The sequence below is a fragment of the Amia ocellicauda genome, chromosome 20, assembly GCF_036373705.1.
Source record: "Amia ocellicauda isolate fAmiCal2 chromosome 20, fAmiCal2.hap1, whole genome shotgun sequence".
Classification (NCBI taxonomy): Eukaryota; Metazoa; Chordata; class Actinopteri; order Amiiformes; family Amiidae; genus Amia; species Amia ocellicauda.
In genome coordinates this window covers 4,888,534-4,909,453 of record NC_089869.1, presented here as the reverse complement: position 1 = coordinate 4,909,453, position 20,920 = coordinate 4,888,534, and the positions used below count along the sequence as shown (strand labels likewise).

Sequence of the window (20,920 nt, the reverse complement as noted above, 5' to 3'; positions counted from 1 at the left end):
TTCCTAATTAAAACAAAAACGTTAATGGAAATAAGATCAGTACTATATTCAATAAAGTTACTTTAATATACATGTAATACAACATACTTTAACCAAATGGATTAGCCTAATGTGCTGAGAAGCTGTTCATACTTGTCTGAAGTCACTTTCTCCTTGATTGGTTTGTACTGCAAAACTGATGTGAAGAACTCTGATCGAAACTAAAGGCAGGAAATTGCACTGTACAATTAAGTTTGTGGCAGGTTCCTCTTTGTTTCAAGCAACACTTGACTGTGTTAGAGGGAACACTTTTACAACCATACAGGGCGTTTCCTCCACACTAAAACAGAAATTATGCTACATCTTTAGAAATTACCTGCTGTGTGAGCCTGGTTGGTTTTCTGCACAGGAAATCTAGTTCTATACCACTTTTTCACCTAGGTAAAGTGTGAAAAGAAAACACAAAAAGAAATGTTGAAAAAGAAAAATCACCTTTTTGTTTTATTTATTTTTTCTAGCATAGGACCAAACGCTAAAACATGAACAAATTTAATAAAATGCTACCTTGGATTACCAAATACAAATGAATAAAAATTTACATTTATAGCACTTTGTTATTTGTCGGTAGTACACGTTACTGAAATAAAATAGCACATTGTCAAGGATAAAACCTATTTCAATTACAAAAATATGTTAGCATGTTATATAAATCATCCTCATTGAGATTATAAAAAATATATGTACTTCAATGTAGTACTGTACCTGAAAATTAGCATTTTAATGAAAATATCTAATCCCCCTGTTAGTAAGCTCTTTCTCAAAGGGAAATCATTTTTCTGAGCTCTCATGCAGAAGGATAGACAGACATTGTGCTAGAAATAGGTTTTCAATTTAAACATAGTTTCTAAAAGGCAACTGTTTTCCAGTTAAGAAATTGTTTGAATTGCTGTTGCTACAGTGCTTGTGATGAGTATATGTACAAATTGTGACATTAAAGGTCAGGATGAAAAACCCAAACAAAATGTTTAAAAATAAATACATAAAACAAACAAGTGAAAGTGGAAATTGCTAGATTGTGTTTTGTGAATGAGAAGTAGTTTGCTTTAACAATAGTGACTCCAGTTGTTTGTTTGTTTTTTAATCTAGCATTCACATATCCACTAGAAACTCAGCCAGTACTATATAATTTGCTCCTTGGATATCTCGTTGAAAGGAGGTTCTACGTTTTATGTTGTAAGTATATGCCCCTTACTATATTCCTACAATAATGCCCATCCCATTCCCCAAAACATCTCTACTCTGTCCTGTAGGTTACAAGATTGAACAATTCTAGCCATTCACAGATGTTATCCTCATACTTAAGGGACTACTGCCAAAACATTTGTTTTCCATTAAGTGCTCTCAAGTGATAAATATTTCTGAAAAGAGAAATGTTAACTTCAGGTCCTCGCAATGTTTAATATAGCAGTTTCATAAGACACTGAGGTGTTTCAAAGCAACACATGGTGAGAAACACAAAAGAAAAACTATTTTGTAGTATAAAATATATATAAAATTCCAACATAACATTGTTGAGAACAGTGCAAAGGCAATTCTACAATTGTCAGAGCATTTCAGCAATTATAGCGTTCTACGGGGTCGATTGATCGGCAACATTATACTGTAAGATCTAAGATGCATTCAGTAAATTGAGAACACTTTAATGATACCCTCATTTAATCTTCCCCAATATTTTAGAGCAGTGGTCTCCAACCCTGGTCCTGGAGAGCCCCAATTCACTTAATCTTATAGGTCACCCTAAGTCACCAATATCTACAAACCTGGAAAACATGGGAGTTATTAATCAATCAAGTCAACAAGGTAATTCTTCCCTCAGGATGCTGCAGGTATTCAGATTACGGCTCAAAATCAATCCTTTTACAAACTATTGATCACAGCACCTGCTTGTTTCCAATTAAATACTTTCAGGTGTTTATAAATTGGTTATACAAGGGTAACCTCTAAAACCTGCAGGATAGGGGCTCTCCAGGACCAGGACCAGGGTTGGAGACCACTGTTTTAGAGAATTGTCCATTAAACATGTTAAAATAAATACTGCACACACTGTACATTTAGTCATTGTGCAAACATTTAAAGAAAAATACTGTACACTTTCACAATATGCAGGTAAAGAGACACAACCAGGTCATATTATCTATTTTTAATAGATATGAATTATCTATTTTAAACATGTCATTATTATTTGTTAAAGAAAGTGAAAATGTATGTATGAACGTCTAAGTATAAAAGGCAATAGAATATTAAGCAACATAGAAAAAAAAAAATCAGAGAAAAGGGATTTTATTCAAAGTATGCTATATAGATGCAACATGACATCAATTTAGTTTAATTTACAATACTTAAATATTTGTACAACCAGCCTATACAAATATAAAATGTACAAAATAGCTATTTAAACTAAGCTCTTAAAAATGTTTTTAAAAATGCAGTTTAAAAAAAATGGTTTGGTTAGAAGCATCTGCAAGTTCACACAAATAGTTCACTGCCATGCTGGAGACAGCCGTTATGTCTGCCAGTGCAAACAAAAATGGATCTAAGTGAACTACATTCCAATGGGGTGTGATGTCAGATCAAACCTATTCACACCAATATAAACTGTCATACAAATGCTTTGAGTCCCAGCTTGGGGGGCCTGTCTGTGTGGCGTTTGCATGTTCTCTGCATGTCCGCGTAGGTTTCTCTGGGCATTCCAGTTTCCTCCCACTGTATAAAGACATGCGGGTTAGGTTGATTGGTCTCTCTAAATTGCTGTGTGTGTGTTGCCCAGTGATGGACTGGCATCCTGTCCTGGGTGTATTTCCTGCCTTGCGCCCTATGCCTGCCGGGATTGGCTCTGGCCTCCCCACAACCCTCACCAGGATAAGTGGTTTCAAGGATAGATGGATATATATAAATCTGCAAGCAATTTGGAGAAGTTTAAGGTATATTTAGTCAGGCCTCATTCTCACATCCTTGTTGATATTTAGTTTTTGTCTCTGATTTGCAATGATTTTAAACTAGATTTATGTTGCAGTCAAGCATGACATTAAATCTAATTAAAGATGCATGACTTATTTTGAACCATTCCTGAAATGGTAACAATTTCATTTCAGAACAACCAGATGAAACTTCAATTCCAGCTCAGTTCAGACTTAACTGGAGATGTGGATATGGCTATGAATGCAAAAGTTGTTGTCAATATAATCTGCAATGTTTCCTGGTCACTTGTTTCCTTCAGCCAGTTAAAAGCTGATAGAAACAAGGTTTAACTATAGAATGCTTCTAATGACAGAACTCATTATGTTAATATTTTCCAAGTTTAGCAACACAAATCGATATTGTTCTTACACATTAACAGACCTAGTCCTCTGTTGTGGAAATCTACAGTGCAATAATAGAATGTGCCTCAGTAACAGTACTATCATGGAACCATGTTTCATGTAATCTGCAATAATTGCATACATTCTGGTCTGAAAACCATTTATATTTATACTACTTTCAAACTTGGTGGGTTTGCTCTTCCTGTAATTCTGTGACAAGTTGTTCTAGTTGCACAAAGACCAGGCTAGAATGATTATCTGGTCTGTTCTAACTCCTATAATGGTAACCTCATTCACCGAAGATCAGTACACAGATGTGTTAACTGTTATGACTCATCTCCCGATAAGGTTGTTTTTGCAGGAAATGCTTGAAAATCAAACATAAGGAGAAGTCTGTTTAAATTATATTTTCTTATGTAGAAACCCACTGCCAGAGGAGCAGGCCACAGTCACAACATAAGATTAACACAACTGGAATTACCACATGAAACCAGGTTTATAAGATATCCTCCTTCCACAGATGTCACAGTATTTCCATGTGTTCGTGTCTGTAAACTACTGAGGACTATAGACTTGCATTGAGGCTTGTATGTACGCTCCCATTTGGAAAGTGTGGGGTGTACTCCTGAATCAGGACAGGTGCATTTTTGAGCATTTCCTGGAAGTGCTCCATTGTTTTGGCATAAAGAGACCTATGTAATACAAGGGGGCGGAACAGATTCAGAGGCTCCACAGCTCGGAAAACCGATGGAATGGTAACGTCCTTTGGAACTTGTTTGTTTCCAATTAAGACATGATACAACTTCTTCTCCTGAAGACTTTTCTCCAGAAACCGCAGGACATCCCGTAGTCTCTTCTCCAGATGTTCAGAGCGCCACTCTGAAGAAGGTTTGCTTAAGAGCAAGTGCAGCAGTATAGTCTTCAGGTGGTAGTTGGTTAGGGCACTTTTGCCTGTGAGACTTGTCTGCTTCCTGTTCAAGAACGAGACAATCTGAAGGCAGCTAATATGGCAAGGATTGTCTGGCAGTCTCTTGGATAAAGATTTCAGCAGGTTTTTCTCATAGACGGCAAAGGTAAGAGGCCAATAAATATCTGAAGCATTGTCGTCATTAAGGGTAAAGTGTGAGACAAAATACGCATCTGTGTCTTCAAGTTGGACAACGGGAGTGATGTTGAAGGTGATGAGCTTCCCTGATCGGAATCTTATCTTCAGAGCTCCAGGTGAATCCAGGTTACGGAACATGAGCTCAAAATCGTACTTGTGAGAGATGCGGTTCCATGCTTTGGTGATGGAGATCTGGAACCACTTCATTACCTGGTCTTTGGCCAAGTAAGGTGTGTTCTTGGAGCACAGAACATCATCCATGGCATCACTGACTTTAAGCTTCTCGTTTTTGCTATGCAGCAGACACAGCATGTCCTCACCCAGGTTGGTCTTACCACAGAGGCAGCCAGGCCCATCTTCATTGGCTTTTACCACCTTGATTCTGCCACACCCCTGTCTGTCTGGTGGTATGTTGTTCCCCGAGTTGCACCAGAGCTGAAACTTGAAGCGGTACGGCTCTGGTGGGGCAAAGGGGACTATCAGATCGCACACGAGAGGCTTGCTCACCCTCCAATTTTCGTACATGCTCCCCACACCGATACAGTCTTCAACCTCCATGTCGGCATCCCTGTTGCAGACGCTCCTCAGGGCTTCCAGGAGGTCATCAGCAAAACCCTCCACGAATTCCCGCAACCTCCAGCTCTCATTGCCTGAGATACGGATACACCTCTCGTGAAAGCTGCCAAGGACGGCTTTGTCTGGGAGAGGGGTCCTTGCGGAGATGTTCCCAGCAGGAAAGTAGTCCTCTTCCTCATGATTGGCGTCCTGCATGGCAGTGTCTTGGTAATCCTGTCTCCAGATCTCAATCGTGAGGAAGATGATCATAGAAAGAGCGCTCCAGAAGTCCCAGCTAGGGCTGTCCTCCGGATCTGCCTTAGGTGGCTCCTGATCTGCCCGAGACACCTCCTGCTCCAGCCGTACCTTTTCAGCCAGCAACCTCTCCTCATGGTCCTTCATGCGGGAGATGACCTCAGCATCCCGCTCAGGGATGGTAGTATTCTCCCTTTGGAGGAACAAAGGGTGGTTGAGGATGGCTGCTGCCACCACCACACATACCTTAAATATCCCACCCTGCATCCTCTTTAGTCTCTAAGAAAAAGAAATAAAAATAAGTTTGTTATTCCTGTTATTTACTGAAGCTTTAATTCATCATCCCCCAGCCTAACTGTGCTGTTCAGACTGAGGCTGTGCTGCAGATTTCATATAAAAGTAGCTACCACTGTCTAGATTAAGGTAAACCACATAGGATATATATGGTTCTAGGGACTTATTTCAATTTAAAAATAGTGTGCCCTAGTTATTGCAAGGATACAGATAAATCCGTTTTCTCTCTCATTAAGAGAGATTTACCATTGGAAAACTACCTCATGCAAACAGAGCACAGTCAATGCAACACCATTTATATTCCTCTGTGTTGAGGCAGCACACTTATTTTTACACCAGTCCATGCTGAATGATACAGAACTGTACTGCAGCAGAACCCACTAATACAGCCTGACAATACTGACCGAGTGACAGATGAGCCACTTCACACAACAAAGAATTACAGCACAGGTTAAAGAACAGAAAAAAAAAAAAAAAAAAAAAAAATCTGTATTAATTGCCATTGTCAAGCTGCAAGTAGGGTTTAAATATTTTGTGTAAACACAATTACACTTGCTTAACACAATACATCGCTTTACCTCTTGTTGCACAGGTTAGAAAGTCACAGTGTCTGTCCTGTCCATAAATCCTATTAAAGAATCTGCAGGGAACTCAAGGAAAGGGCTGAGACTGCCAGATGGGTGTGTGATCCTGGTATCCAAGAATTCAGCCCTAGCCTTAACTCTCTGGGGCCTTTTCCTGTTTATCTCAGTGGAGTGCAGAGACGCCGTCGCCATGGTTTCAGAACTCATTACAAAAACCAAACCCATTTTGGGGCTCCAGGCTGCCACAGACCTCACCTTGTGCCGAGTCATATTTTGGTAAGCGATACATTGACTCCAGAAAATGAGGAAATAAAAGGCAGCACAACTGCACAATTGTTTTTGTGCACCAAGGGACATGCAGTCATGCCTGCCTGTGATTAAAGTACTTCTACACTGATACAGAAGGGCTCTGTGACATCAAATGTTCCCAGTCACAGCTGCGATACATTGAATATTATTATAGCATTTAATGACTTGGTCTGCTGTGGCAAGGACCTATAAAATTACTTCCAAATTTTAGTATTGGAGAGACAAAGTGTAATAATAATAATAATAATAATAATAATAATAATAATATCATCTAAGAATACACCGTTAAAAACACTAATTATGATTTTCCAGCTACAGATGGAAAAAATTACCTAACATGTTTTAAAGTGGCTGCTTGTGGTGGTTTAGGTTCATTCAGAGAAATGTTAATCTGCTGCTCAAGTCCCTAACCCAACACAATATGAGAGTACCGTTTAAAGAGGAAATGAACTATTAGCTGCACTTTCCTCTTACTTGTTACATATATCCGCTTGAACATGCATTCTGCTGAATTCTCAGCTACCCAGAGTACCTGTAACTAATGATGCCTTTAGAAAACTAAATTACCATTCAGGCATGCACAGGAGGACAATATATATATATATATATATTTTTTTTTTTTTTTTTTTTTAGATGTATAAAGGGGTACCAAATGATATATTTAAAGGAACAGTTTAGTTGTCTAATAGCAAAAAAAGCAGTGTGCAAAATCAATGACAGACTTAGGCTATAACTAAGTTTCAAAGAAAAACATTACAATTAATATTTGTATGGGACTTTCTTGTTTTTTTCAATTCACATTTTATTTTTGAAGAATTCACTAAAAATATATATTGGCTTCAACTCTGTACGAGATTTCAATATTCTTCTTATTCAGATGCAGTGTGTTAAAGCCAGGATTAAGCGATTGCTTTCACTTTTGCTAACTGAATGTATTGACTTTCCTTCCACAGATATTGTACAGTGTTTCCACATCATGCAGTCTGTACATTTCAACAGCATCCTAATTATAAACTTAACTTCCAAACACTGTAGTGTAGGTCACCTTTTCTGTTAATCAAGAACTGAGAAGCATGAAAGTCTCCTTACAAACACATCTTCCAGAAAAAATGCATGTATCTGATGCCAAGTTGTTAAGGGTTTAACACTTTTTAGACTAATAATAACTTACTTAAACATCTATTCAATTAAACTTTCAATTCAAGATAATTATTAGCGAGAAAGGAACAGTGGGTGGATCCAATAATATTCCCATGAGGAATCTAAGTCAATAAGAACACTGTTGGCTTATTCAATGAAAATGTCAACGCCTTTTAACTTCCTTGAGTTGAACTAGCACTATAAAAAGATAAGACTCAAACTTGTATTGGATATTTGTAATAACAAGTCATAATAAGGAGAAGAAACAGGGAAAGCGGTTTCAATGTGATATGCATACAGAACTTGTGCTAATGTATTGTTCAATTGTTTGTTTTCAACAAACTTTCCTTGCACTGACATCATGTGTCCACAAATCCTACCCTTACAACCCATATTACAATACTTCCTTACATATGGGCACAATCGTTTATTTTGGTTTAGTTTGTTTTGTTTTAATGTATTTCTATTTTACAAACCCACATTTAGCCCAAAACTACACATTAGAGAATGAAATATGTTCAAACATTTGAAGAAGCTGAAGATAAGGAAGAAATAGTATGAACAAGTGTGTTAGTGTACACATTAAGACATTTAATAGTTACACAGTAACTAAGATTACAGCAAGAAATGAGGGATATCTTATTCAGTCAAGCAGTTCAAGCAATTATAAAATAATTGCCATCTAGGTTTTTTTTTGCTGGTTTAATGTTATCATTCAATCAAAAACACATGCAAGGATAAAAAAAAGGGTAGTTAAACTATTAACTATTTTCCCTGACTTCAAAAATACCATGAGTGCCTTACTTTATTGTGGAGTTTAATCAACTGCTCTACTCTCAGCAGATCTAAAAAATACTCCTATACCCAAAATACTCCAAAGACCTTGCTGGGTTGTGTTAAAGTAGCACGTTTTATCTGAAACCCTTGAATAGCAACACAAGCGCTGTTTTATTTATAGAACTAAGACAGTGACGCACACTGTACTTCATTATCAACCTACAGGGTGTATTAGGAAGTCAGATAACCTCTGCTATGCAGTTCCTGATGATTCTGATGATTCCGTGTTGTGGCCTAGTAAAATAATATGCATCTGGCTTAAACACATTCAGTGTATATTTCCTCACATCTGGTCCTTGTTCAGAATACTCCCATCATATGGCACATTGTTTGTCCTGCAGAATGTCAGTTCGATTGAAATGTATGTTTAATATATAGACGTTTTAAAGGTGGACTATTTTTTCAACAATTGTTCAATTATTGGTCACCATTGTTATAAAGATTATCATCTCAAGACATTGCGTTTAACTTTTCTGCTTGGAAAATACATTGCTAGGATTACCTTTCTGGTCCCAAATAAATCAGTTGTGTATTTTTATATCCAGGTAATGATTCCACTTTGATCTTTTACATAGTACATATGTGTTTTAATTTTGCAGTCTACTACTGCAATGCGATTTATAGGTGACAATGCATTTGAATATTTTTATTATATAATAGGTTTATAAACTCAGACTTGAGTCTATTTTGTTTCTGTAAGCACTAAGGAGACAATGTGTCTCACTGCTGAAGACTTTTAGAGTATACAACGTAGCCTTTTTTATATAAATAAAGAGTCTATATCCTTGTTTAAACGAAATCTGCCAGTATTGTGTAGTTTATACGTTATTGTTTAGGGGTTTGGAGGGAGCTGCAGACAAAATGGTAAATACTTTGCTTCATTGGTATTCTTTAAGTAATTGATTTCACACTGAAATGCTGGGCTTTCTTATTTGCGATGTGAGGGAGGAAAATACACAAAGGCCCTGTACACAAATCTCATCTTAAAGCAAAAGTTTCACTAAGTAATATGCTATCAACAACTTAAAGGATTTTTATGTTAATATATCTCATTGTAAAGCAGGCTGCAGATATTGCTGCCGATTCAAAGAATCAGAAACTGTACAGCCGTTTTCAGAAAGAAAGTCAAGTCCTTTCAGGCTGTACAAGCAATGAATGCCATACTGCAGACAAGCTGCCCCCTTCCCAAGCCCCCTCTCACTTCCCCTCTGGGAGGCTTACTGTATTCAACAGCAATTACTTCAATCAGCTTCACAAAAAGGAAAAACTAATGCAGCTAGACTAACAAAAACAAATGACTTCTATTCTCAAATCATTTGACATTCGGGGTAAACTATAACATTGCCATCTCTCATTTGGTAGAAGGGATGAGAACATTATCTGCAACAAAAAATTCAGATCAAAGATGATCTGAGATGATCAAATTTCTTTGGCAACGTTTGCATGGTTTTCAAGGCACATTTTGTTTTTCCCATGACTGTGACGTAATCTGGCTGCTCCCAGACGGAATTATTTCAGTCTAGATCTCAGATGTGGGGAATTTAGTCTGCAGTGGAAATTCACCAGCAGCCTTGTTTTAATGTGTGTACCCATGTACAAACGCCAATTAACAGCTAATACTAGCCATAGCGTACCAGAAACATGATTCGTCGTAAATATATCACTGTATTAGATTGCTTTGTTGTGCTGTCAAGTTTGTGACACAAATTGCAATCCTATGCCAAACTGGAAACCTAACACAGCAGTGCCATGACGTCTGCCCATACCCTGGAGCTGATTCACTTTGCAAATTCAGGCTGATGCCAACAACAGCAGAGGCATTTAAAGATAGATGGGAGTCCACTCTCAAAACCTGCATAATTACACCACTGTTTCCAGATTCGATGGAAAACTAGCGGGAATAAGCACACAAACCGAGCAATCGTAACATTTAAGAGCCCCCCGGCCCACCATCTCAATTGCTGCGTATTGATGTTAACTTATTTCATACTGAATGCATGTCCTTTTGGTTGCAGTTGCACAGCAAGATGTGCATAGAGATGCATAACAAACATTATAAAAGTTGCTTTTCATGATGCTACGGTAGACTTGCTTGATACGTGTTCCCCGTCTGATATTGTGTATCCAACGTCACGTGATCTGTACTGAAGTGTACGTGCTACTTCTAACACTGAAGCCATTCCCGAAACAGTTAACTAACGAAACCAATTTGACGGCTTCCTGGCATTGTAGCACCACTACACACGTGTGTATTTCTAACCATCTCACCTAGATAAAACTAGATATCTTAAACATTACATATAATAATAATAATAATAATAATAATAATAATAATAATAATAATAATAATAATAAGTACAGCTTCAGGAGTTTTTTTTTTTTTTTTTTTTTTTTTGTAGGGTACTAATGGAGATTTATCTAACTGATGCAGAGCAAAAACACGCCCAAAAAGACAAACTGTAAAATAACAGAAACTAAAATGAGTTACTGAAGAAGACTGCTATCTACAGTCTCACCCAAAAAAAGAATAATATATTTTTTTTTTAAGTAACCCAGGCGTTAATCGTAGCAGTAATGTAGCAAAGTTAATTCAAACATGAACAGGAAACCTAGTACAGGAAGACTCACCTCCTACTCCTACTACACACACCGACTGAAATGCATCACGGCGAGGGATGGATGAAACGACTGCAATAGGAAAGTAGAAATACAAAAAAGAAGAACTATAAAAATGCCCAAGCCCGAGCAATGCGACGGCCTGGCCCTTTACTTTGTGTCTCTTCCTCTTCTTCGTCTCTCTGAGGGTTGGTCCTCATTTCCTGAACGTTACTCTCTCCGATGAGAAACTTTTTCCTCCCCTCGCACCGGCAAGGTCAACCCCAACGTCCCCCTCTGACTTCCCTTAAGGTCGTCCGTTGTCTGGAGCAAAACGTGTACCTATCCGCGGGCCAAATCGTCTTATTTATTTATTTATTTATTTATTGGAAAGCATGCCGTCTTGCATCCATCTTTTGTCTAGACTTGCACCCCCTTTCCAGTGTGAATGCGAATCGTGCCGCTGACACACCGATGCGAATTGGACTGCTGCGCGGCAGGAAACCCGTCGACCACCGCTGGTAACAGACGACGTTTCTGCAACATTGAACACGATTGCTGCAACGAGGCATTGTTACCTGGGATGGACTGAGATGTGGCAGGTCGTCAAAGGAAATAATAGTCTATAAAGTTAAATATCATACAACTATAGCTAATAATAATAATAACATGCACATGTGCAGATTTTTTTTATTAATTTATTTACTTTGGTTATTTTATTTAGTTATATATCCATGCACAGCTAAGGTTTCGTGCAAGGAAATAAAGGTCTTTGTAAGGTGCATATGCTAACGGATCTGCTCTGTAGACGCAGGTGACAGCCTCCTAGTCTGAGGTAGGAGGCGCCTTATTCTGGAGCGATTTAACCATTTGCTTATTCCATTATGAATCAATGCATCTCTTGAATCATTGCAAATGACTCATCCATGTTGAGAAAATATTCCAATATAGTCAATTGAACTGGAATTGGCCCACTGTGTTTCCTTGGTGTGCTCAAGCTATTTGTGTTTTTTAATATTATTTTCTTTCCAGAGGACACACACATGGTTTTAAAGCGTCTAGACACACACTGTGTACAAGCGCAGAAAGCCTCTCCTGTAATTGAAGTCTACACACTAACAATTGCTGATCTAATCACTTGACTTGTCTAACAGTTGCGGTGCCACTGGAGGACCAGTAGGATGCAGGAATGCATTATATTTGCACAAGAGGTGCACAACAAGCAAGAGAAAAGCAGGTGTTATAGTGAGTGCAAGCTGCCCAGGACGAACAATTGCAGTCCAAGGCTATGCTTTGGTGGAAATGATACAAATGCACTTTAAAAAATAAATGAGACGAACATTTAATTAAGTATTGGCATGTTAAATGCATATGTTCTTTATTCACCATGGTCATTCAGTGATTCATTTAATACAAATATTAATTGATCTGTACTTCGTTTAAATAAAAAAATATTCCAGCTGACTGAACTTGATAATTGAAGTTATCACGGTACGTTTTGTTTTTTCTGCATAGAAAGCAATTGTATAAATAAGATCTGGTTAAAAAAAAAAAAAAGTTGTTGTTGCCATTGAGAATACAATGCAAATTTCAAATAGACAAGGAAAACAACCTACGGGACTATATACACAGTAGGCTCAAATACAGAAAATGTATAAGTTGTGCAAGTTATAATTATTATATTATATAGCCGAGTTAATAAAGATGGTGATGGTGTGAGTATGTGATGTTTCAGATATTTTGCAGCTGATGGTGTCAGGGCATAAAACGTATTATTGTTATAGTTACTTATACAAATATATGAAAAACACCGATAATTTCTTCATTTATAATAATCATAACCTCCTAATAATAACCACCTAATAAGGTATTACAGTATTGCTTGTATAAACATCTGTAGTGGGGAAAAAACACTTTAACTGAGTAAATTACTCCAACCAGAACATATGGGGGGTCCCTTAAATTAATGTGTATCTTAACTGTCTTCACTTGCATACAATGCTACATTTCTTTAGCTTTATCAGGCAATATAGGTCCAATATAAATCCCCAATTAAAGTATGTAGTTTCGTGCTCAACTCACACCGGGTTTCATTAGGCTACTAATTTATTTCAGGGGAATATTAAATAGTAGGGAACTGAGTCTTTTGTTCAATGTCAAAGCGTGTAAAACGAGGAAAATACATTGTACAATTGTGGAGGGAAGTTATGCGTTGATTGCTACAGCTGCGGCCGCGGTGCAGCAGTGAGCCGAGAGAGGAGGAGGAGGAGGAGGAGGAGGAGGAGGAACCGGCTCTCACTCTGCAGGTGCTTTTTGCATTTCCAGGCCACTAGGCACCTTGACGTTTCCGAAGTACATTGTTCATTTATTTGTAAAGTCAAGAAATCGGAAGGGCTGTCGCTATCCGTTTCAAGAAAAACAACAACCGCAACAAAACGCAACTTTCCACATACAGAAGAACTACTGCGTGGACAGTAAGTCAAGCTAATCACAGAAGAAATCTGTGCACGGTACGTGATTGCATTCAATTTTAACACATATCCTACATATATACTAACAAACATAACTGTAAATGGAGCATAGTATCTAGTATTACATATTGTAATAGATTGTAGGGTTTTGTCGCAATTTAGAGATCTAGTTCATAATAATACAGTTAATCACGTTTAAAAATGTAAGTGCTAAAGTGTTATTATACGTTGTGATACCTTTTGTTCTGTTTTAGCTAAAATACTGTAAACTATAGACATTGGAAGGGGACATTAGTAGCAGTCACAGTAATAAGCAAGAAAAATAGTAATTCCCACTATTTTCACCGTTTCCAGCAGAATACACCATGGAGCGCCTGAAATTAGTGTTGCAATATTTCCAGTCCAATTCGGAATCCATCTCCAACGGTATCTGTGTGGTGCTGTCCCTGGTCAGTGTAAAGCTGTACACCCAGATGGATTTTAAATGCCCCTGTTTGCCACAGTATAACAAAATATACGGGATGGGGATCATGTTCGTCCCGCCGATAATATTATTTTTCCTGGGGGTGCTAATTAACCGGCACACAGGTGTCATGATGGAGGAGTGGGTGCGACCCCCCGGCAAGAGGGCCAAAAATACTGCTGTGGTGAAGTAAGTGTGTTTTTTTTGTGTGTGTTGTAAACTTGCATTTCATGTCACTCACCTGTATCTCCCTATTGGTCTGTGATTGTGATTTAAGCTGCTATTACAGTTGTCTTTATGCTTGGCACTTATACAATTATAAAATATAATTGTCAGTGGAAGATGTATAACTATTAGTAATGCAGTCACAATGACATGATAGGAAGTTAAATAAATCTGCTGTTATGATAAGGCATATTTGTACAAAACAAATATGGAACTGTCGGGGTTCTGGTAGTTTAGCCAGTTCTTCCTCAGGAAAACTTGGAAACGGTACAGTTTCACATTAATTTTACACAAAGTTAGCCTATTATTCTTTTCACATTCACATTTATGTATAGTAAATTGTAGTGTGATTTTAAAGTGCAAATTTCTTCTGTGAATCAAGCCTCTGGTCTTTTAAAAAAATCCAATAATTATAGTAAGAGGCGTTCCTTTGCAGTTAAAGAAAGGCCTAATTGTGATCTCAATTTTATGAAGCAGCAGTCTTAAACCATTCTCCAAAATTTTGGTAATCACAGGGCTGTTCTAAAAACCTGCTGAACGAGCCCCAACCAGCGTCACACTCACGACATTTCCTGTGACCGCTCCCTTGCTCTGAAACCATATGAGCTGATGGAATTTACTAGAACTCATGTACTACAGTGCTATTCCAGCATTTATACCATACAATGAGGCAAATGAATGTCAGCCCATGTTCCCCTCCTTTTAAGAGACAAGAACTTGGTTTTGTGTTTTTCATTGTCTTTACTTGCAGTTGGGCACTTCTGAATACAAATCAAAGACATCCTGGATGTATCACACACCTGGCACACAAAATGTCCATTTGAATGCAGCCTGTTTTCTATATCCCTTACAGCACATGCATAACTATATGTCTGAGTTAATTAGTTTGAGACTGAACAAGGAGGTGTGTTCAAGGAAGAGGTGAACGAGATACATTTTTTTATCAGTCGGTCTTGTTCAGAGGTTGGGAAGAGGTTCTGATTTCCCCTTCTCTTGTCTTAGACTAAGCCAACTAAATTAATATGAGCATAAATTAGCATTCACCTGTCAACTGCTCCTCTTCCAATTGACCATCAATTAGTTAATCTGTTTGGTGTTGATGATGAGTGACATTTGAAAATATGAAATATGTTAACCATGTACTTTTGCAGGTATGCATGTGTGTGTTTGGCTCTTGTTTAAGCCACCCATAACCAAACAAAGAGATTTGCTCATTCTAGGCCAACTAATTGTGCTAGTATAGCTCCAAGAAAAAAGCACACATACACAGTAGGTGAAATGTTCATGATAATTCGTGCTGTTTGTTTTATCCCAAATCGCTGTCATAACATCAGTGAAAGGAGTGATTCAGAAATGAAAACATTCAAAACCGCTTTTGAAGGGACATATTGTGGTAGCACACAGTCTGTTCAAGAAAAACACATTTGTGTGAATTATCAACGGAAGCTCGCTAGCCTTACTCTGTAACTAAAGGCCTGCACTTTTGATATTTACAAATACATCAAAAAGTACAAAGAATTAATCATGTGAAGGTGACTCATTGCTTTGTAATGTAGCATTTTACAATATACCTTTACAAAAAATACATGCATTCATGGATGCATACATGCTCACATACACATATACTAACAAACGTACTAAGAACTCCAGTTGAGAAAAATCGATACTGTACAGCTGCCATTTGAAACTGTTGTAATTCATGCTAGGAGCATTAAAGGTCTTTGTTGCTAGTGTTTTCTCAATCATTTTCAGTGTGCAGCTAACAGCATCAAAGGGGTAGCAGGTGTAGTCAAATAAACACTCCCATTCCCAAGTGCTTTTCCCATTAAAGAGCTTGTGCTTTACATTTCGAAACAAAAGTTAAACTGGAAAACAATTGATCAAAGAGCCAACTACAATAGAATGTTTTTAAGGATGCTTAATTTGAGATTACCAGTAAAAGAATGTATTCAATATCTTGACCGTCCTTCACATGGGTTTGGTTGCAGCCAATCATTACAAATCCTTCTTTCCTTAAATGCTGTCATGTCACGAGAAGTAGCTAGACAATACAGTCTGGCCCTGGACTAATTTGAAAGAACTGGTTCAGATACCTGGTTATTTGTGTTTATTGTTTGCTTTGCTGCAAGTCATATTTAAGCATAATAATACCCTGGAACAGAATAGGCTTGAAGTTTTTTAAAACTCTATGGCTTCTCATAGACTGGAGACCGTAATGTGTTGCACTTGCAGGTTCATGTTTTCCTCCATGATGCAGAGAGCCTTGCTCGCCCCCATGGTTTGGATCCTAGTGAGCCTTCTGGATGGGAAGTGCTTTGTATGTGCCTTTAGCATCACTGTGGATCCCAAGCATTTCTCAGGCATGCCCAACAACACAGGCCTTGACATCATCCGCCTCATGGCCAAGATACCCTGCAAAGAAGACCCAATCTTCCACACCCAAGCCTTCCGCAAAGCAGTCTCCCGCTACCTGCAGTGCTGGTCACAAGTGAGTGAAGTCCCCTTCTGGTGTTTTATAGGGCTTGATTTTCCAAAGCTAGTAAATTATTTCAGTAAGACCAACAGGTTGAATGCAATTTGTTACATTTTCAAAAGAAGACAATTTATGGGGGCTTTATTGGTGTTTGAAGATAAGCTGTGACAGAAAATACAAATACATTCTGCTCAAGAGGAAACTCGGGAGACTCATTTTTTAAATATTACAATCTTTTAAAAATTATTTTTAATATTATTTCCTATCACAACATTTCACTTTGAGGAGAATTTAGCCTGACAAATCTTGTAAATATGCACTTTATAATCTTCAAAACATGTCTTATAACATGCATTTCAGTCTTAAATATATATATTCATGCAATAACTCCGTAATTGCTACCTTTCAGTGACACGTGTGTCTTTAGCATAAACACAAAGCATGCCAGTACAAGAACAGATCTTCTGGTCCAAGTGGGCATCTCTTTTCAGTGTGTGAGGAGCCCCAGTGTTTTGAAATGTGCTTAAGCTTTCATTGGTATAATATTTATATAGATGATAGTTGATGCTTACAGTTGTAGATTAACGTATTTTATACCTGCATGTGCCTTTGATAATGTGGCTGCCAGACCATAGGAAAGTTTAAATTGTCCTGTTCTTTTCCCTGCAGGCTGTTGGCTGGGGTATCCTGCTGTTCTTCATTGTTCTGGGGGCAGTAGCCCGTATCATCAAGCCCTGCTTTGACCACGCCACCTTCCTGCAGACACGCTACTGGAGCAACTACCTGGACATTGAGCAAAAACTCTTCGACGAGACCTGCTGCCTGCATGCCCGCGATTTTGCCCGTAAGTGTGTCATCCAGTTCTTTGAGAGCATTCAGGGGGACGTGCCACCTTGCCTGCCACAGCCACCCCACTCAGGGGAGGAGGAGATGGAAGACTTCTTGCATGGCATAACCAGGCTGGACCAGGTGGATAAGGTGCTGGAGACCTGGTACTTCAGCAAGCCCGAGTTAGATGTCACCAAGATTGCCACGCGTGCCCGGATCTGCATCGCATGGGAGGATAGCAAGGGGAAGACGCACTACTCTGACGTCTAGGCATAGTGAGGGCTGGGCACATGCAAGAGCCTGTGTGAGCCAATGTAAAAGTCATGAGGCCATATGCATACAACTTTAACCATTGTACTAAGTTAAGAGCTGTTTTTCCAAATGAAGAAAGGGAAAGAAAAAAAAAAAGAACAGTGACATAACTTATAAATGAAATGTTTCATTTCCAAATGTTGTACAATTGGGTGTTTGTATGCCTTTTATGAATATGATCTATGGACAGCAGGCCAAGAGGACTACAGAAAGGGACCAAAGATAGCTCTGTGGAGTAGGCTACTATCAATTCAGAACACTATACACTCACCTAAAGGATTATTAGGAACACCATACTAATACTGTGTTTGACCCCCTTTCGCCTTCAGAACTGCCTTAATTCTACGTGGCATTGATTCAACAAGGTGCTGAAAGCATTCTTTAGAAATGTTGGCCCATATTGATAGGATAGCATCTTGCAGTTGATGGAGATTTGTGGGATGCACATCCAGGGCACGAAGCTCCCGTTCCACCACATCCCAAAGATGCTCTATTGGGTTGAGATCTGGTGACTGTGGGGGCCAGTTTAGTACAGTGAACTCATTGTCATGTTCAAGAAACCAATTTGAAATGATTCGACCTTTGTGACATGGTGCATTATCCTGCTGGAAGTAGCCATCAGAGGATGGGTACATGGTGGTCATAAAGGGATGGACATGGTCAGAAACAATGCTCAGGTAGGCCGTGGCATTTAAACGATGCCCAATTGGCACTAAGGGGCCTAAAATGTGCCAAGAAAACATCCCCCAAACCATTACACCACCACCACCAGCCTGCAAAGTGGTAACAAGGCATGATGGATCCATGTTCTCATTCTGTTTACGCCAAATTCTGACTCTACCATCTGAATGTCTCAACAGAAATCGAGACTCATCAGACCAGGCAACATTTTTCCAGTATTCAACTGTCCAATTTTAGTGAGCTTGTGCAAATTGTAGCCTCTTTTTCCTATTTGTAGTGGAGATGAGTGGTACCCGGTGGGGTCTTCTGCTGTTGTAGCCCATCCGCCTCAAGGTTGTACGTGTTGTGGCTTCACAAATGCTTTGCTGCATACCTCGGTTGTAACGAGTGGTTATTTCAGTCAAAGTTGCTCTTCTATCAGCTTGAATCAGTCGGCCCATTCTCCTCTGACCTCTAGCATCAACAAGGCATTTTTGCCCACAGGACTGCCGCATACTGGATGTTTTTCCCTTTTCACACCATTCTTTGTAAACCCTAGAAATGGTTGTGCGTGAAAATCCCAGTAACTGAGCAGATTGTGAAATACTCAAACCGGCCCGTCTGGCACCAACAACCATGCCACGCTCAAAATTGCTTAAATCACCTTTCTTTCCCATTCAGACATTCAGTTTGGAGTTCAGGAGATTGTCCAGAAATTGAACAGGTGTTCCTAATAATCCTTTAGGTGAGTGTATACACACTGAATCGAAAGACTATATTTTACAAAGAATTCTAGGATATAGTTATTTACTTCACCAGTCTCCACTAAAAGCACATCTTTTTAAAGACCAAACTTTATGACTGTACTTAAATTGAGTGTGTACTTCAAAATCACAATCGGTACACATGCTCCAATGTGTTGCTGTGGTGTTCTACACAGTGTAAGGAAAAGAAGGAAAGAATGTAATTTCTTAGCTGTTCCTCAAAATATTTTAACCAACAATGGAAGCTAGTGTTTGTCTGCAATAAAGACATTGTTATACTTGTCTTTTCTCTCCCATTCTTGTTTTTTATGTTGAATACAATATCTCGTTTATGATGGAAATGCTTCCTCAACATCAAATGTGCTACAGAGTGAGCTTCATAAAGGAATGAATGAAAACCATATTGAATGATTGACATTCAATCAAAGATGACACATTTAATTTTCAACCTTAAAATTCTATTTAGCTTTATCTTAAAATATTGTAGTGTCAGTCCATTGGTGGATGTTTTCTATTGAGTGCAGATGCCTTGCTTTATTGTTACTGCCCACAGACCTCAATTTGCACTGAAACAATAATGACCCATGAAATCCCAAGGAGCAGAAAGAACATAGAACTTAGGGCTTGATATTCAATGCTGTGTAAAATCAATAGAAGGCCAATGGGGTATTGTGTGTGTATACTTTTACTTCTACTATCCAATAGGGTTTTTGTTTTTACTCATCTTCTTCTGGAAGGCATGGTGAAAATAGAGTGCAGGTGAAATAAGTGTGATACTTAAACAGCTATAGCATTAAGCTACCCACTACAGAACCCTCTACTTGTTCCTTAACCTGTATACCTCTGGTCTAGATCTGGTCAATAACAGCTTTCAGCAGTCAAGATTGTAACCCCTAAATCTGCAACAGCTCTAAAGGAATGTGAACACCTGGAGAAACAGTGGAAAGGCAGGCCAATGTTTTTTATTGTGAAGTATGGTTAAGGGAACATGTTACCAATGTTAAAATAATGTTATTGTGTGTACATGAAGTAATGTTCAATTTCTCGATTCAAAGTCTTCAAACCAAACGTGACAAAAATGCAGCACAATTTGTGTATAACTAATTCCTCTCTCTGGATCACTGGTCCAACCAAGATCAATTTAAAGAGGCAATGCACATCATTCTTTATTTATTTGTTAGCATTTTTTTTTTTTAAGTATTACAATGTGCAGTAAATCAAATCAGTACATAATACAATAAGCATCCCAGCTAACAAGTGCAAATGTAATAGAGTTCTGTCCCTGGTATGTGCTTCAGGTGGGGTAGGCATAAGTTAAGTTAGATGTAATCAAGAGTAGGAGAGAGCATAGTTAAATAAGAGAGTGCATAAGAGCAAGAGTGCTGAGCTGTCCAGGAAATTAGGCTGCGGTATTAGGCTGCAAATTCCAGCATACATTGCGGAAGTAGGTGGCAGTCCTGAATTCCAAGGTCACACAAACTTGGTCCTGCTTGTATGCTATCCCTTTTTTTTCGTAGCATTTTGTCTACATAAACCAGCCATGCTGTGATATTCCTGGCTATACAAAGCATTCAATAATTCTATATTTCATACATTTTCATTCAGTAGGTAAGTAAAGCAAAACACTGATTTATATTTCTCGGTCATCATCAGGAAATATTATTTGACTTCAGAGCTAAAGTCATTTGAATGTGCTGTGGTTTTGCTTACCT

The 20,920-nt window shown here is 38.4% G+C and overlaps 2 protein-coding genes across 2 annotated transcripts; one reads left to right on the top strand and one right to left on the bottom strand.

Annotated features, from left to right (window-relative positions):
- Nucleotides 1-453: 453 nt before the first annotated feature.
- Nucleotides 454-11,656, bottom strand: LOC136715585 (inositol 1,4,5-trisphosphate receptor-interacting protein). The gene is made up of 2 exons (XM_066692842.1): nt 11,046-11,656; nt 454-5,532 (listed from the first exon to the last, which is right to left on the bottom strand). Exon 2 carries the CDS (start codon nt 5,518-5,520, stop codon nt 3,904-3,906), a length of 1,617 nt encoding a protein of 538 aa, XP_066548939.1. The 5' UTR covers nt 5,521-5,532; nt 11,046-11,656; the 3' UTR covers nt 454-3,903.
- Nucleotides 11,657-13,330: 1,674 nt separating this feature from the next.
- Nucleotides 13,331-18,168, top strand: calhm3 (calcium homeostasis modulator 3). The gene is made up of 4 exons (XM_066693638.1): nt 13,331-13,486; nt 13,838-14,135; nt 16,404-16,659; nt 17,314-18,168. The coding sequence occupies exons 2-4, from the start codon at nt 13,849-13,851 to the stop codon at nt 17,740-17,742; spliced, it is 972 nt and encodes a 323-aa protein (XP_066549735.1). The 5' UTR covers nt 13,331-13,486; nt 13,838-13,848; the 3' UTR covers nt 17,743-18,168.
- Nucleotides 18,169-20,920: the final 2,752 nt, after the last annotated feature.

Excerpts from the sequence above, each read along its gene's own strand:
- calhm3 (XM_066693638.1), top strand. The coding sequence starts at position 13,849 with ATGGAGCGCCTGAAATTAGTGTTGCAATATTTCCAGTCCAATTCGGAA. Across the intron at positions 14,136-16,403 it reads AAAAATACTGCTGTGGTGAA|GTTCATGTTTTCCTCCATGA; the intron begins GTAAGTGTGTTT and ends TTGCACTTGCAG. Across the intron at positions 16,660-17,313 it reads ACCTGCAGTGCTGGTCACAA|GCTGTTGGCTGGGGTATCCT; the intron begins GTGAGTGAAGTC and ends TTTTCCCTGCAG.
- LOC136715585 (XM_066692842.1), bottom strand. The coding sequence starts at position 5,520 with ATGCAGGGTGGGATATTTAAGGTATGTGTGGTGGTGGCAGCAGCCATC.